We start from the raw sequence: 14,157 nt of genomic DNA on the forward strand, positions 1-14,157 counted from the left end.
AAAAATAGTGTGGTACTACCATGCACAAAAATAAACTCAAAATGGCTTAAAGACTTAAACATAAGACATGATACCATAAAACTCCTAGAAGAGAGCATAGGCAAAACATTCTGACATAAATCGTACCAACGTTTTCTTAGGTCAGTCTCCCAAGGCAATAGAAATAAAAACAAAAATAAACAAATGGGACCTAACCAAACTTACAAGTTTTGCACAGCAAAGGAAACCATAAAAAAAAAAAAACGAAAAGACAATCTATGGAATGGGAGAAAATACTTGCAAATGATGTGACAGACAAGGGCTTAATCTCCAAAATATACAAACAGCTCATACAACTCAACAACAAAAATAAACAACCCAATCAAAAAATGGGCAGAAGACCTTAATAGACATTTCTCCAAAGAAGACATACAGATGACCAGTAGGCACATGAAAAGATGCTCAACATCACTAATTATTAGAGAGATGCAAATCAAAACTGCAGTGAGGTACCACTTCACACTGGTCAGAATGGCCATCATTAAAAAGTCTACAGGACTTCCCTGGTGGTGCAGTGGTTAAGAATCCACCTGCCAATGCAGGGGACACAGGTTCGAGCCCTGGTCCAGGAAGATCCCACATGCCACAGAGAAATTAAGCCTGTGCGCCACAGCTACTGAGCCCACATGCTACAACGACTGAGCCCACATGATGCAACTACTGAAGCCCCTGCGCCTACAGCCTATGCTTTGCAACAAGAGAAGCCACTGCAGTGAGACGCCTGTGCACCGCAACAAAGAGTAGCCCCTGCTTGCTGCATCTAGAGAAAGCCCGCGCACAGCAACAAAGACCCAACGCAGACAAAAATAAATAATTTTTTTTTCTTTTAAGTCTGCAAATAATAAATGCTGGAGAGGGTGTGGAGAAAAGGGAACCCTCCTACACTGCTGGTGGGAATGTAAGTTGCTGCAGCCACTATGGAAAAGTGTGGAGGTTCCTCAGAAAACTAAAAACAGAATTACCATATGATCCAGAAATCCCACTCCTGGGCATATACCCGGACAAAACTATAATTCAAAAAGATAATGTATAAAATAGATAACTAATAAGAACCTGCTATATAAAAATAAAATAAAATTCAAAAAAATAAATAAAAACAAAATGATAACATGCACTTCTATGTTCACAGCAGCACTATTCACAATAGCCAAGCCATGGAAACAACCTAAATGTCCATTGACAGATGAATGGTTAAAGAAGATGTGATACATAAACACAACGGAATACTACTCAGCCATATAAAAGAACGAAATAATGCCATTTCCAGCAACATGGATGCAACTAGAGATTATTATACTAAATGAAATCAGACAGAGAAAGACAAATACCATATGATATCACTTATATGTGGGATCTTGACTATGGCACAAATGAACCTCTCTACAAAACAGAAACAGACCCACAGACATAAAGAACAGACTTGTGGTTGCCAAGGGGGAGGGGAGTGGGGGAGGGAAGGACTGGGAGTGTGGGATTAGCAGATGTAAACTATTATATACAGGATGGATAAACAACAAGGTCCTATGGTATAGCACAGGGAACTATATTCAATATCCTGTGATAAAACATAATGGAAAATAATATTTTAAAAAGAATTAAAAAAAGAATGTCTATATGTGTATAACTGAGTCACTGTGCTGTACAGCAGAGACTGGCACGACAATGTAAATCAACTATACTTCAATTGAAAAAAAAAAAGAAAACACTGTGGTACTGGCATAAGGATAGACAGATAGACATAGTGCTGGGACACCTGGATATCCATATGCAAAATAATGAAGTTGGACTCCTACCAGCATATATAAAAATTAAAATGGATCAATGACCTAAATATAAAAGCTGAAACCATAAAATTCTTATAAGAAGACAAAGGGATAAATATTTATGAGCTTGGATTTGGCAAAATGGATTCCTAGACATGACACCAAAAACATGAGCAACAAAAGAAAAAATAGATAAATCACTTCATTAAAATTAAAAACTTTTGTGCATCAAAGGATATTATCAACAAAGCAAAAAGACTGGGACTTCCCTGGCAGTCCAGTGGTTAAGACTTCACGCTTCCACTGCAGGGGGTGTGGCCTTGATCCTTGGTCGGGGAACTAAGATCCTGCATGCAGCACAGCACAGCACAGCCAAAAATAAAGAAAGCAAAAAACACAACCTACAAAATAGGGGAAAATACTTGCAAATCATATATCTGAGAAGGGTCTAGTATCCAGAATATATAAAGGACTCTTACAACTCAACAACAAAGATGCAAACAAGCCAATTTTAAAATGGGTAAAGGACTTGAGCAGACATTTCTCCAAAGAAGTTATGCAAATGGCCAACAAACACATGAAAAGATGCTCAATACCATTAGTCATTACAGAAATGCAAATCAAAACTACAATCAGGGACTTCCCTGGCAGTCCAGTGGTTAAGACTCTGTGCTTCCACTGCAGGGGGTCACAGGTTCAAGCCCCGGTCAGGGAACTAAGATCCCGCATGCCGCACGGTGTGGCCAGAAATTTAAAAAACAAACAAACAAACAAACAAACAATGAGATACCACTTCACATCCATTAGGATGACTAAACAAAACAAGTATTGGAGAGGATGTGAAAAAACTGGAACTCTCATATGTTGCTGGTGGGAATGTAAAAATGGTTCAGCTGTGGTTCCTCAAAATGTTAAACATAGAATTCCATATGATCCAGCATTTCCAATCCTAGGCCCAAACCCCACAAGAATTGAGAACAGGTACTCAAATAAATATCTGTACATGAATGTTTATACCAGCACTATTTGCAATAAACAAAAGGTGGAAACAACTCAAATGTTCATCAGTGGATGAATGGATAAGCAAATGTGGTATATACATACAATGGAATATCATTCAGCCATGAAAAGGAATGAAGTATTAGTAAAACATGGATGAACATAAAAAACATTATGCTAAGTGAAAGAAGCCAAACACACAAAGTCACATATTGCATGATTCCATGTATATGCAATATCCAGGATAAGTAAATCAACAGAGATAGAAAGCAGACTGACTGATGGTTTTGCCAGGGGCTGAAGGAGGGAGGAATGGGGAGTAACTGCTTAACGGTACAGGGTTTTTTTGGAGGTGATGAAAATGTTTTGGAATAGATAGAGGTGTTGGTGTGCAACATTGTGAATTTACTAAATGCCACTGAATTAATTGTTCACTTTAAAATTATTTACTTTAGGAACTTTCCTGGTGGTCCAGTGGGTAAGACTCCACCCTCCCAATGCAGGGGGCCAATGCAGGAGGCCCGGGTTCCATCCCTGGTAGGGGAACTAGATCCCACATGCATGCCACTACTAAGAGTCTGCATGCTACAACTAAAAAGCCTGCATGCTGTAACTATGAACCCACATGCTGCAACGAAGATCCTGCATGCTGCAACTAAGACCCGGAGCAGCCAAAATAAATAAATTAAATTAATTTAAAAAAATTAGTTTATGTTATGCTAATTTTACCTCATTAAAAAAAAGTACAGACAAAAAATAGGGGAAATTTTCATAAACCTCGAGCAAGCATAGAATTTCCAGATAGGACATAAAAGCACTAACCATTAAAAAAAACTGATAAATTGTACTTCAGCCAAATTTAAGTCATTAACAGAGCAAGATAATTAAAAGCAAAGTTACAGAGTAGGAAAAAGATTCACAATACATTTATCTGATAAAGGACTCATCCTGAATATATAAAGAACTCCTACAAATCAATATTAGAAGATAAATAACCCAATAAAAATGGGCAAAAGACTTGAATACTTCAAAAAAGAAGATCTACGAATAGCCAAAAAGTACATGAGATTTTTAATATAATTAATCACCAGATAAATACAAATTAAAACCACAGTGAGATACCACTACACACAGACAGGTGACAAAGAGGTGGAGTAACTGGAATTCTCATACACTGCTGTAAAATGACACAATTGAGAAATTGTGTCATTTTATTTGAGAAAACCATTTGGAATTTCTAATAAAGATTTTTAAAAAACATTGACCCTATGACTCAGCTGTTCCACTCTGAGGCATTTACTAGAGAGAAGTGAAAACCTATGTCTACAAAAAGACTTGACCAGAAGTAGTGTTCATAATGTGTATGTGAGAGTGAGTGTGTGTGTGTGTGTGTGTGTGTGTGTGTGTGTATGTATATGCATATATATATGTGCATATATAAATGTATATATATGCAAAGCTTTAAAAATTCAACACAATCCAAAATATACATCAACAGCAGAATGGATAACCAAATTATGATATATTTGTACAATGGAATACTACTCAGCAATAAAAAGGAACAAAGACCTGATTCTCACAAAAACATGAACAACATGATGGTAAACAGATCAAGAGAAAATTCAGACACAAAAGTATATATGGTATGATTCCATTCATATAAAGTTCCATAACAGGCAAAAACTAGTCTATGATGATCAAAATCAGAACACTGGTTGTCTCTGGGAGGAGGCAGTAGTTACTGGAAAGGGGCCTGAGGGAACTTTCAGGAGTAATGAGAAATCTAGATTTGAGTGATGTTTACATGGATGTACACATTTGTCAAAATTCACAGACTTATACCCTTAAAAATCTATGCATTTTATATATGTAAAATACTTCTCAATATTTGTTTTAAAATCAGACAGGCATCAGACTTTTCTACAGCCAACACTCAAAGCTAGAAGAAATGTCTACCAAGTTCTGAAGGAAAGAGCGTGGACCATGAGGAAGGTGGTCAAAAGGTACAAACTTAGGGCTTCCCTGGTGGCGCAGTGGTTGAGAGTCCGCCTGCCGATGCAGGGGACACGGGTTCGTGCCCCGGTCCGGGAAGATCCCACATGCCACTGGAGCAGCTGGGCCCGTGAGCCATGGCCGCTGAGCCTGCGCATCCAGAGCCTGTGCTCCGCAACGGAAGAGGCCACAACAGTGAGAGGCCCGCGTACCGCAAAAGAAAAAAAAAAAAGGTACAAACTTCCAGTTACAAGATAAATAAGTACTAGGGATGTAATGTACAACATGATGACTATAGTTGACACTGCTATATGATATACATGAAGGTTGTTAAGAGAGCAGATCTGAAGAGTTGTCATCACAAGGAAAAATTTTTTTTCTTTTTAAAAATTTTTCTTTTTATTATAGCTATATGAGATGACGGATGTTAACTAAACTTATTATGGTAATCATTTCACAATATATGTAAGTTAAACCATTATGCTGTACACCTTAAACTTATATAGTGATGTATGTCAATTATATCTCAATAAAACTGGAGAAAAATGGACATTTTTTTTTTTTTTATTTAGAGGAGGCTGTTGGTTCACAAATTGGCCCTGTACACTGACAGCAAGGACCGAAGCAAGAGGCAGATCACTCCAGATTAGTATGTGGCAGGTTTAATAAGCAAGGGAACTTACTTGCAAGGCTGTCCTGGGCAGCTGCAGACAAGCAGATCTCTGCACCCACCCACCAGAATCTTAAAAGTTTATAGAGAGGCCTTAATGGGGTTTCATCATGTATACCATCCAGATGTTCTCAACAACACATTACTCTGTCAAGGCTGCATCCTTGAAACAGCTCCCACTATGGGAATGGCAGACAGAACATACATTTCAAGGACAGAGAAGGGGTGAAGAGCCTCTGATTGCCTCTCTGGATGACCTCTTCCAACAGAGCCTAAGGAGACTCAAGAACTAAATATAATGTGGTGTCCTGGATGAGATCCTGGAGCAGGAAAAGGATATTAGGTAAAAACTAGGAAATCTGACCCCAAAGTATTAAAACCAGTCAACCTTTTATTCAAGTAAAAAGTCAGGAGGCAAACATCCCCATCACTAATCTGAGTTATGGTTATAAAGTATGCTCACTTTGTGAAAAAATCTGAGGTTTACCTCTATGAACTGTGTGCATTTTTCAATACAAATTTATTTCACATCTGTATAATGGGTATATTAATAAAATGTACTTAATATAGCTACTGGATAAAATGAAAAAACCTATGCACAATATGTATAATAACATGTATATATACAATAATAGATTTTTTTTTTTTTTTTTTTTTTGCGGTACGCGGGCCTCTCACTGTTGTGGCCTCTCCCATTGCGGAGCACAGGCTCCGGACGCGCAGGCTCAGCGGCCATGGCTCACGGGCCCAGCCGCTCCACGGCATGTGGGATCTTCCCAGACCGGGGCACGAACCCATGTCCCCTGCATCGGCAGGTGGACTCTCAACCACTGCGCCACCAGGGAAGCCCCAACAATAGATTCTTGAACACAGTAAATGCTCAATAAATGTTGTATATTGTTTTAATTAAAAGGATAAGAATATACCTGATTTACATTTTAAAAATTCTGGGAACTTCCCTGGTGGCACAGTGGTTAAGAATCCACCTGCCAATGCAGAGGACATGGGTTTGAGCCCTGGTCTGGGAAGATCCCACATGCTGCAGAGCAATTAAGCCCATGTGCCACAGCTACGGAGCCTGTGCTCTACAGCCCACGAGCCACAACTACTGAGTCCACATGCCACAACTACAGAAGCCCGTGCACCTAGAGCCTATGCTCCACAACAAAGAGTAGCCCCCACTCACTGCAACTAGAGAAAGGCTGTGCAGCCAAAATTAAATAAATAAATTTATAAAAAAAAAAATTCTGGAAGGGGAGGGAGGAAAAGAATGGGGGTATATATGAAAAAATACTAGGCAGAAGTTGATAATTCTAAAAGGATGGGTTCATAGAGGTATTCTACTTTTTTACATATACAGTTTTTATAATAAAAAGGGAGAAGTATCACCAGAAGCAAGGGGATCTTTTTATTAAGAAGAAATTGTATTAAAATTGAGCAAAATAAACTAATAAAACCTAATCTTTGAAATCTTTCATGGGGGGAGTGGCCAGTGGACAGTGGAGTAAGAAAACCCTGAGCTCACGGGCATACGAAAATTACAACTCTACAGAGCAACTATTGATGAGGAAAACCAGAAGACTAGCAGAAAAGACCTACAACTAAGGATATAAACAAGGAACCACAAGGAGATGGGTAGGAGGGACAAAGATGTGGTATAGTCAAGACCCATACCCCCAGATGGGAGAGCCACAAATGGAAGGACAATTATAATCGCAGAGGTTCTGCCCAAGGAGCGAGTGATCTGAACCCCTCTTTGGGCTCCCCAGCCCAGGAGTCTATTACATTTCTATACACTTAGAACAAATTATCCGAAAAAGAAATTAAGAAAACAATCCCATTTACAATTGAATCAAAACGAATAAAATACCTAGGAATAAATCTAACTAAGGAGGTGAAAGACCTGTACTCAGAAAACTGTAAGAGGCTGATGAAAGAAATTGAAGACGACACAAACATATGGAAAGATATATTATGTTCATGGATTGGAAGAATTAACACTGATAACATGACCATACTATTCAAAGCCATCTACAGATTCAATGCAATCTCTATCGATACACCAATGGCATTCTTCACAGAACGAGAACAATTAATTCTAAAATTTGTATGGGAACATGAAAGTCCCCAAATCGCCAAAAAAATTTTGAGAATGAAGAACAAAGCTGGTGGTATCACACTCCTATTTCAAAGCTATGGTCATCAAAACAATATGGTACTGGTGCAAAAACAGACACATAGATCAATGGAACAGAATAGAAAGCCCAGAAATGAACCCACATGTATATGGGTTAATTATATGAACAATTATATGGACAATTAATCTATGACAAGGGAGGCAAGAATATACAATGGGAAAGGGTCTTCCCTGGTGGTCCAGTGGTAAAGAACCTGCCTTACAATGCAGGGGACGTGGGTTTGATCTCTGGTAAGAGAACTAAGATCCCACATGCCAGGAGGCAACTAAGCCCGCATGCCACGACTACTGAACTTGCATGCCTCAACTAGAGCCCACATGCCACAAACTACAGAGCCCACGTGCTCTGGAACCTGCGTGCCACAAACTACAGAGCCCATGTGCTCTGGCCTGCATGCCACAACTAGAGAAGAGAAAACCTGCATGCCACAACTAGAGAGAAGCCCGTGCACCACAATGAAGATACCACATGCCTCAACAAAGATCCCGCATGCCACAACTAAGACGCGATGCAGCCAAAAAAAAAAAAAAAAAAAAACTTAAAAAAAATGGATTAAAGACCCATTATAGTATTGTATGTCAACTATACTTCAATAAAAAATAAATATAAATGGATTAAAAAGTTAAATTAAGGGCTTCCCTGGTGGCGCAGTGGTTGAGAGTCCGCCTGCCGATGCAGGGGACACGAGTTCGTGCCCCGGTCCGGGAGGATCCCACATGCCGCGGAGCAGCTGGGCCCGTGAGCCATGGCCGCTGAGCCTGTGCGTCCGGAGCCTGTGATCCGCGCTCTGCAACGCGAGAGGCCACAACAGTGAGAAGCCCGCATACTGCAAAAAAAAAAAAAAAGTTAAGACCTGAAACCATAAAACTTCTAGAAGAAAACATAGGCTGTAAGCTCTTTGACATTGGTCTTAATAATAATTTTTTTGGATGTGTCCCCTCAGGCAAGGGAAACAAAAGCAAAAATAAACAAATGGGACTCATCAAACTAAAAAGCTTTTGCACAACAAAGGAAATTATTAACAAAGCAAAAAGGCCACTTACTGAATGGCAGAAAATAACTGCAAATGATATATCTGATAAGGGGTTAATATCCAAAATATACAAAGAACTCATACAATTCAACAACAACAAAAAAATCCAAACCCAATTAAAAAATGGGCAGAGGATTTGAATAAACATCTTTTCAAAAAAGACATACAGATGGCCTGTATGTAAAAAAGAATAAAAAAGAATGAAATCTTGCCATTTGCAACAACATGGACAGACCTAGCAGGTGTTATGCTAAGCGAAATAAGTTAGACAGAGAAAGACAAACGCTGTATGATTTCACTTATGTGTGAAATCTAAAAAACAAATGAACAAACATAACAAAACAGAAACAGAGTTATAGATACAGAGAACAAACAGGTAGTTGCCAGAGGGAAGGGGCTGGGGAAGGAAAGAAATAGGTGAGGGAGATTAAAAGCTACAAACTTCCAGTTGCAAATAAGTCACCTGTATGAAACGTACAGTGTGGGGAATATGGTCAATAACTATGTAATATCTTTGTATGGTGACTAACTAGACTTCTCATGATCATCATTTTGAGATGTACAGAAATACCAAATCACTATGTTGTATACCAGGAACTAACATAGCGTTGTATGTCTATTATACTTCAAAAACAAACAAATTCAGAGAAAAGAGATCAGATTTGTGGTAACCAGAGGTGGGAGGTAAGGGGGAGAGGAAACTGGATGAAGTAAGTCAAAAGGTACAAACTTCCAGTTATAAGGTAAATAAGTACTAGGGATGTAAGGTTCAGCATGATAAATACAATTAATACTGCTGTATGTTATATATGAAAATTGTTAAAAGAGTAAATCCTAAGAGTTCCCATCAGAAGAAAAATTTTTTTTCTATTTCTTTGATTTTGTATCTATATGAGATGATGCATGTTCACTAAACTTATTGTGATAACCATTTCATGATGCAGGTAAGTCAAATCATTATGCTGTACATCTTAAACTTAACACAGGGCTGTATATCAATTATATCTCAATAAAACTGGAAGAAAAAAACTTAATCTTTGTAATAACAAACATGGAAAGAGGGGGAAATGGCATTGTCAAATATATAAAAGAACTCAGAATATGGGGACCATGAGCCTTTCATGGAAAATAAAAACTAGTTAATAAAATTCCAACAATTAACAAGTAAATCAAGGGACTTCCATGGTGGCGCAGTGGTTAAGAATCCACCTGCCAATGCAGGGGACACAGATTCCAGCCCTGGTCTGGGAAGATCCCACATGCTACAGAGCAACGAAGCCCGTGCACCACAACTACTGAGCCTGTGAGCCACAGCTACTGAGCCCACGTGCCACAACTACTGAAGCCCGCGCTCCTAGAGCCCGTGTTCCACAACAAGAGAAGCCACCACAATGAGAAGCCCACGCACCACAACAAAGAGTAGCTCCCGCTCACCACAACTAGAGAAAGCCCGCATGCAGCAACGAAGACCCAACGCAGCCAAAAATAAATAAATAAAGAGCCTTCATGCTGCAACTAAGACCCGATGCAGCCAAAATAAATAAATAAATAATAAAATAAATGTTTTTAAAAAAAACTTTCATCTAAAAAAAAAAAGTAAATCAAAACTTTAAACTCAGGAATGAAAAAGCTGACATGAAAGGACTGGTGGTGTCTTGTGCATGCATTAGATATAGAATGAATATTAAATAACTAAGTAAATTAATGTTACAGAACAGAATTTAAACATGATTAAATTGATGAAATTGGACAGTGTAAAACTATTAATCAATGCTCTAATTGCCATTTTAATGCAGTGTAAAAATACTAATTAATTAATGAGAAATGTTCTCAATTTCTCAACAAGGAATTAATCAATCAATATGGTCTGCAATGAAAATATGGTTAATAAAAAAAAAGCATAATGCTGCAAGACGACCAGGGTGAATTTCACATTTTGTGAATCAAACTTACGAGACACAAGAGGCTGTCCCAGCACCAAAGTTATTTTGCTTGGAGAAAGGATCCAGAACAGGGAGCCCAGTGTCCCAGGGCCTGTGAGACCCAGACACAGTCTGTCAAGCCACCATCCCTGAGGAATGGGAACCAACATGAGTGCAGACCACATCACCACAGAGAAGCTGCAGCGCCTGGGCTCCCTCCCCTGAAATACCTCGCTAGCCCCTAGCACCTGTGGGTGTCTGCCTCGCACACATCCGTGCATTGGCACTGCATTAATGACGGGTTAGTCAGCAACCCCCAGACCAGGTGCAGTGTGCTTCAGGAAGAGCTAGCATCAGCTCACCCTCCTCCTGTTCATGTTGTAAGAAGGCTGACCACAGGTCAAACTCTCTCTCCTCCCATTCCCTGAGACTAAAGGAATGTTTACCTCTAAATGTCACTGTCTCTTTTCTTAAACGTACAGGGATCTTTCAGGGGGAAAAAATATTTTTAGTGGTGAAGAAATGTATGAGAAGTTCTAAGTTTCTTCAGTTTCACTTCATATTCACTTTCTTCAATTAGAATCAAGTAAAATTAAATCTTTTGTTTTGTTTTTGCGGTACGCAGGCCTCTCACTGTTGTGGCCTCTCCCGTTGCGGAGCACAGGCTCCGGACGGACGTGCAGGCTCAGTGGCCATGGCTCACAGGCCCAGCCGCTCCGCAGCACGTGGGATCTTCCCGGACTGGGGCACAAACCCCTGTCCCCTGCATCGGCAGGCAGACTCTCAACCACTGCGCCACCAGGGAAGCCCAAAATCAAGTAAAATTAAATCTTAACTAAAAAAATAAACATATGGCATGATCCCATTTTTATGAAAGTATTTCTATCTCCCATTCTTCCTGTAAAACCGCAAAGAAGTATGTCTAGGATGCTATACCAGAAATGTCAATGATGGTTATATTTGAATGATAAAACTTGAGGTTATTTATTTATTTATTTTTGGCTGCATTGTCTCTTCATTGCTGCGCACAGGCTGTCTCTAGTTGTGGTGAGCAAGCCCTACTCTTTGTTGTGGTGCGTGGGCTTCTCACTGCGGTGACTTCTCTTGTTGTAGAGCACAGGCTCTAGGCATGGGAGCTTCAGTAGTTGTGGCACGCGGTCTCAGTAGTTGAGGCGCATGGCACGGGCTTCGTTGCTCTGGGGCATGTGGGATCTTCCAGGACCAGGGATAGAACCAGTGTCCCCTGCATTGGCAGGCAGATTCTTAACCACTGAGCCACCAGGGAAGTCCAAGAGGTAATTTAGTTTCTTTTTGTACTTTTCTGCTTAAACTGTTATGGGGAGCATGTACTGTTTTCACAGAAAGAATAAAGCGATTTTTCTTAAAAACAAACATACAAACCCTGATATCTTGGCAAGAGTCCTCAGGTATAAAACTTCCCTGTTTTACTCTCTTCCTCTTGCTCTTCCCCCCTCCCCCACCTCAAGTCTCCTCCATTTCCCTCCTCCCTCCCTTTTCACTTCCTTTTAACCCCCCACCTCTCTCCTTCCCTTGCTTTCCCCAGTTCTAGCCCTCTTCCCCAGACTGCGAAAACTGCATCTTTCGTGCTGATGCCCCGCGGGCCCACAGGGGTGGCAATGGTAGGCTACTTCCCTGTTTCTGCAGGAGGCTGGGGTGGGCACATTTTTTCAGACCCTCAGCGACCCCTCAACCTCTCAGGACCCCCCACACCAGGAGAGGAGGTGAGAGCAGCCACAGTGGGGCGGGAGGAACGGAGAGAGAGCGCTCTGGCTGAATAGAACTCTGGGGCAAGGCTCTCCACACGATTCCGCCCTGTGGACGAGCTTGAATCTTCCCGTCTCCGTGTCATCCCCTCAGCTCCATTTTTTGCCCCCAATACCTTTGCTCAGTACATTCCAACTTCGTGGGTTGCGATATTCTCTCAAGGGTCTGCCTCTGCAGAGGGCTCACTATCCCCTACGCCGCGCGAGGAGGATCAGTGAGCAGAGTGGCCGGAACCACTTTCGCCCAAGCCGAAGGACCCCCTGTTGAAAGGGAGCTCCAGGACCACCCAGACAGGCGGAGGGCTACCTGCAGTTTACCACAAGAAGTCTCCCTCCAGAGGACGACTGGGTCGTGGACCGGACTAGAGAGACGATAGGTCTGCCCGCCCACCTCAAGGTAACTTCCACGCAACGTTTTAGGCGCACAGTTAAAAGCATAACACCGCCCCCACCTCCACCCCCGGCTTCCCTTATAGATTTACTGGTGCATCTATGCCTCACTATCCTTGTCTCCTCTCTTCGTACCTACCTCACTCTTACTTTCGCGCCTTACTGCGCTGGAAATGGGGGAAAAAAACCTCTGCCAAACATTTTCCAACCTCGCCGCTCCCGCTTGGAACTTCTCATTGCGCAGGGCACGTCAGGAAAAGTTTCCAGCCCTTTTCAGAGGCTACAGACCGCAACTACAGGAGCTTTGCCCTCAGGGGTTTGCCTTATCCACCACTTAATTAACAGTCATCAGCTACAACCGTGTGGAAATATAAAATGTAGCCTTACTTAAATAGACTGTAAGAGACTTCGTGCTGTGGTCTTGCCGCGGTCCCTTCGCGAGTTCCCTCGTGCCACAAGCGGTCTGCGTGTTGGGAGGGGGGCCGTCCCGCGCCCCTCGGTCAGGGCCCACGATGGTGGGTACGCGCCCAGGCCGCCATCATTAGCTGCGCACCTCCTCAGTGGGCTGCCTCTTGGCGGGGGTCCGGCCCCGCCCCCACCCCCGCCCCCGCCTCCGCCTCCGCCTCCGCCTCCGCCTCGCCCTAAAGGCAAAGGGAGCTCGGGCGGGGCCGCGTTGCCCTTGGGGCCACGCCCCCGGCGTACGTGCGCCAGAGGTAACCCGCGTGTGCTGGTGTCCTTGGCTCACCAGGGTTGCGGGATTGGGAGGCTCCGGGGCTCTCCGTCTGCTTAAGTGCAGACAGGGTGCCTCCGCCTGGCGCCGCCATATCCCCTCTCTTACCCGCCCGCCGCCGCGAGCCCATGGCAGGGAGGGGAGGGCAGCCTGGCGATGGGGGCGCCGCCCACAATAAGGAAGGGAAAAGAGAAGCTTTTTCACAAACCACCTCCCTTAATAGCCAATGCCTGTTTTCAGAAACTTATCACGCTTTTCGAAAAAGGATGGTTCCCTGACCAAATACGTCCTAAAACTATGAGGATGTCCGTTCCAGGGGAGCAAACCCTGGAACACAGGAATTAATCATTGGCCATAGAAGCTATAGAGAAGCCTTCAGGAAGGTTGCTCATCCGGGGTACCAGGGACGCCAGGTTAGGACACGGCCCCAGGACGCTGGGGCCAGCAGGACCGCCATATGGGGGAGGAGATAACCCTTATTTTGGCTAGGGTCGAGGGGACTAGGTGAACGGGGACCTCTGGGACCAATCCTGTCTTAGGGAGCCCCCACAGGAGCTCCTAACGCTAGTGCTCCTGTTACAGGAGTACTCTGTCCCTGAAGGAACAATGGGAAACATCTCCTCCATCCCCAAGGCCT

General features: G+C 42.4%; 1 protein-coding gene across 1 annotated transcript in view; it reads right to left on the reverse strand.

The window, feature by feature from the left end:
• The window catches only part of IQCF2 (IQ motif containing F2), a 79,699-nt gene extending 66,085 nt beyond the window's left edge, over positions 1-13,614 (reverse strand). Inside the window, 1 exon segment of the mRNA XM_060163894.1 lies at positions 13,536-13,614. Coding sequence (XP_060019877.1) covers positions 13,536-13,614 — 79 coding nt within the window.
• Positions 13,615-14,157: the final 543 nt, after the last annotated feature.

The sequence above is a fragment of the Lagenorhynchus albirostris genome, chromosome 10 (assembly GCF_949774975.1).
Source record: "Lagenorhynchus albirostris chromosome 10, mLagAlb1.1, whole genome shotgun sequence".
Lineage (NCBI taxonomy): Eukaryota > Metazoa > Chordata > Mammalia > Artiodactyla > Delphinidae > Lagenorhynchus > Lagenorhynchus albirostris.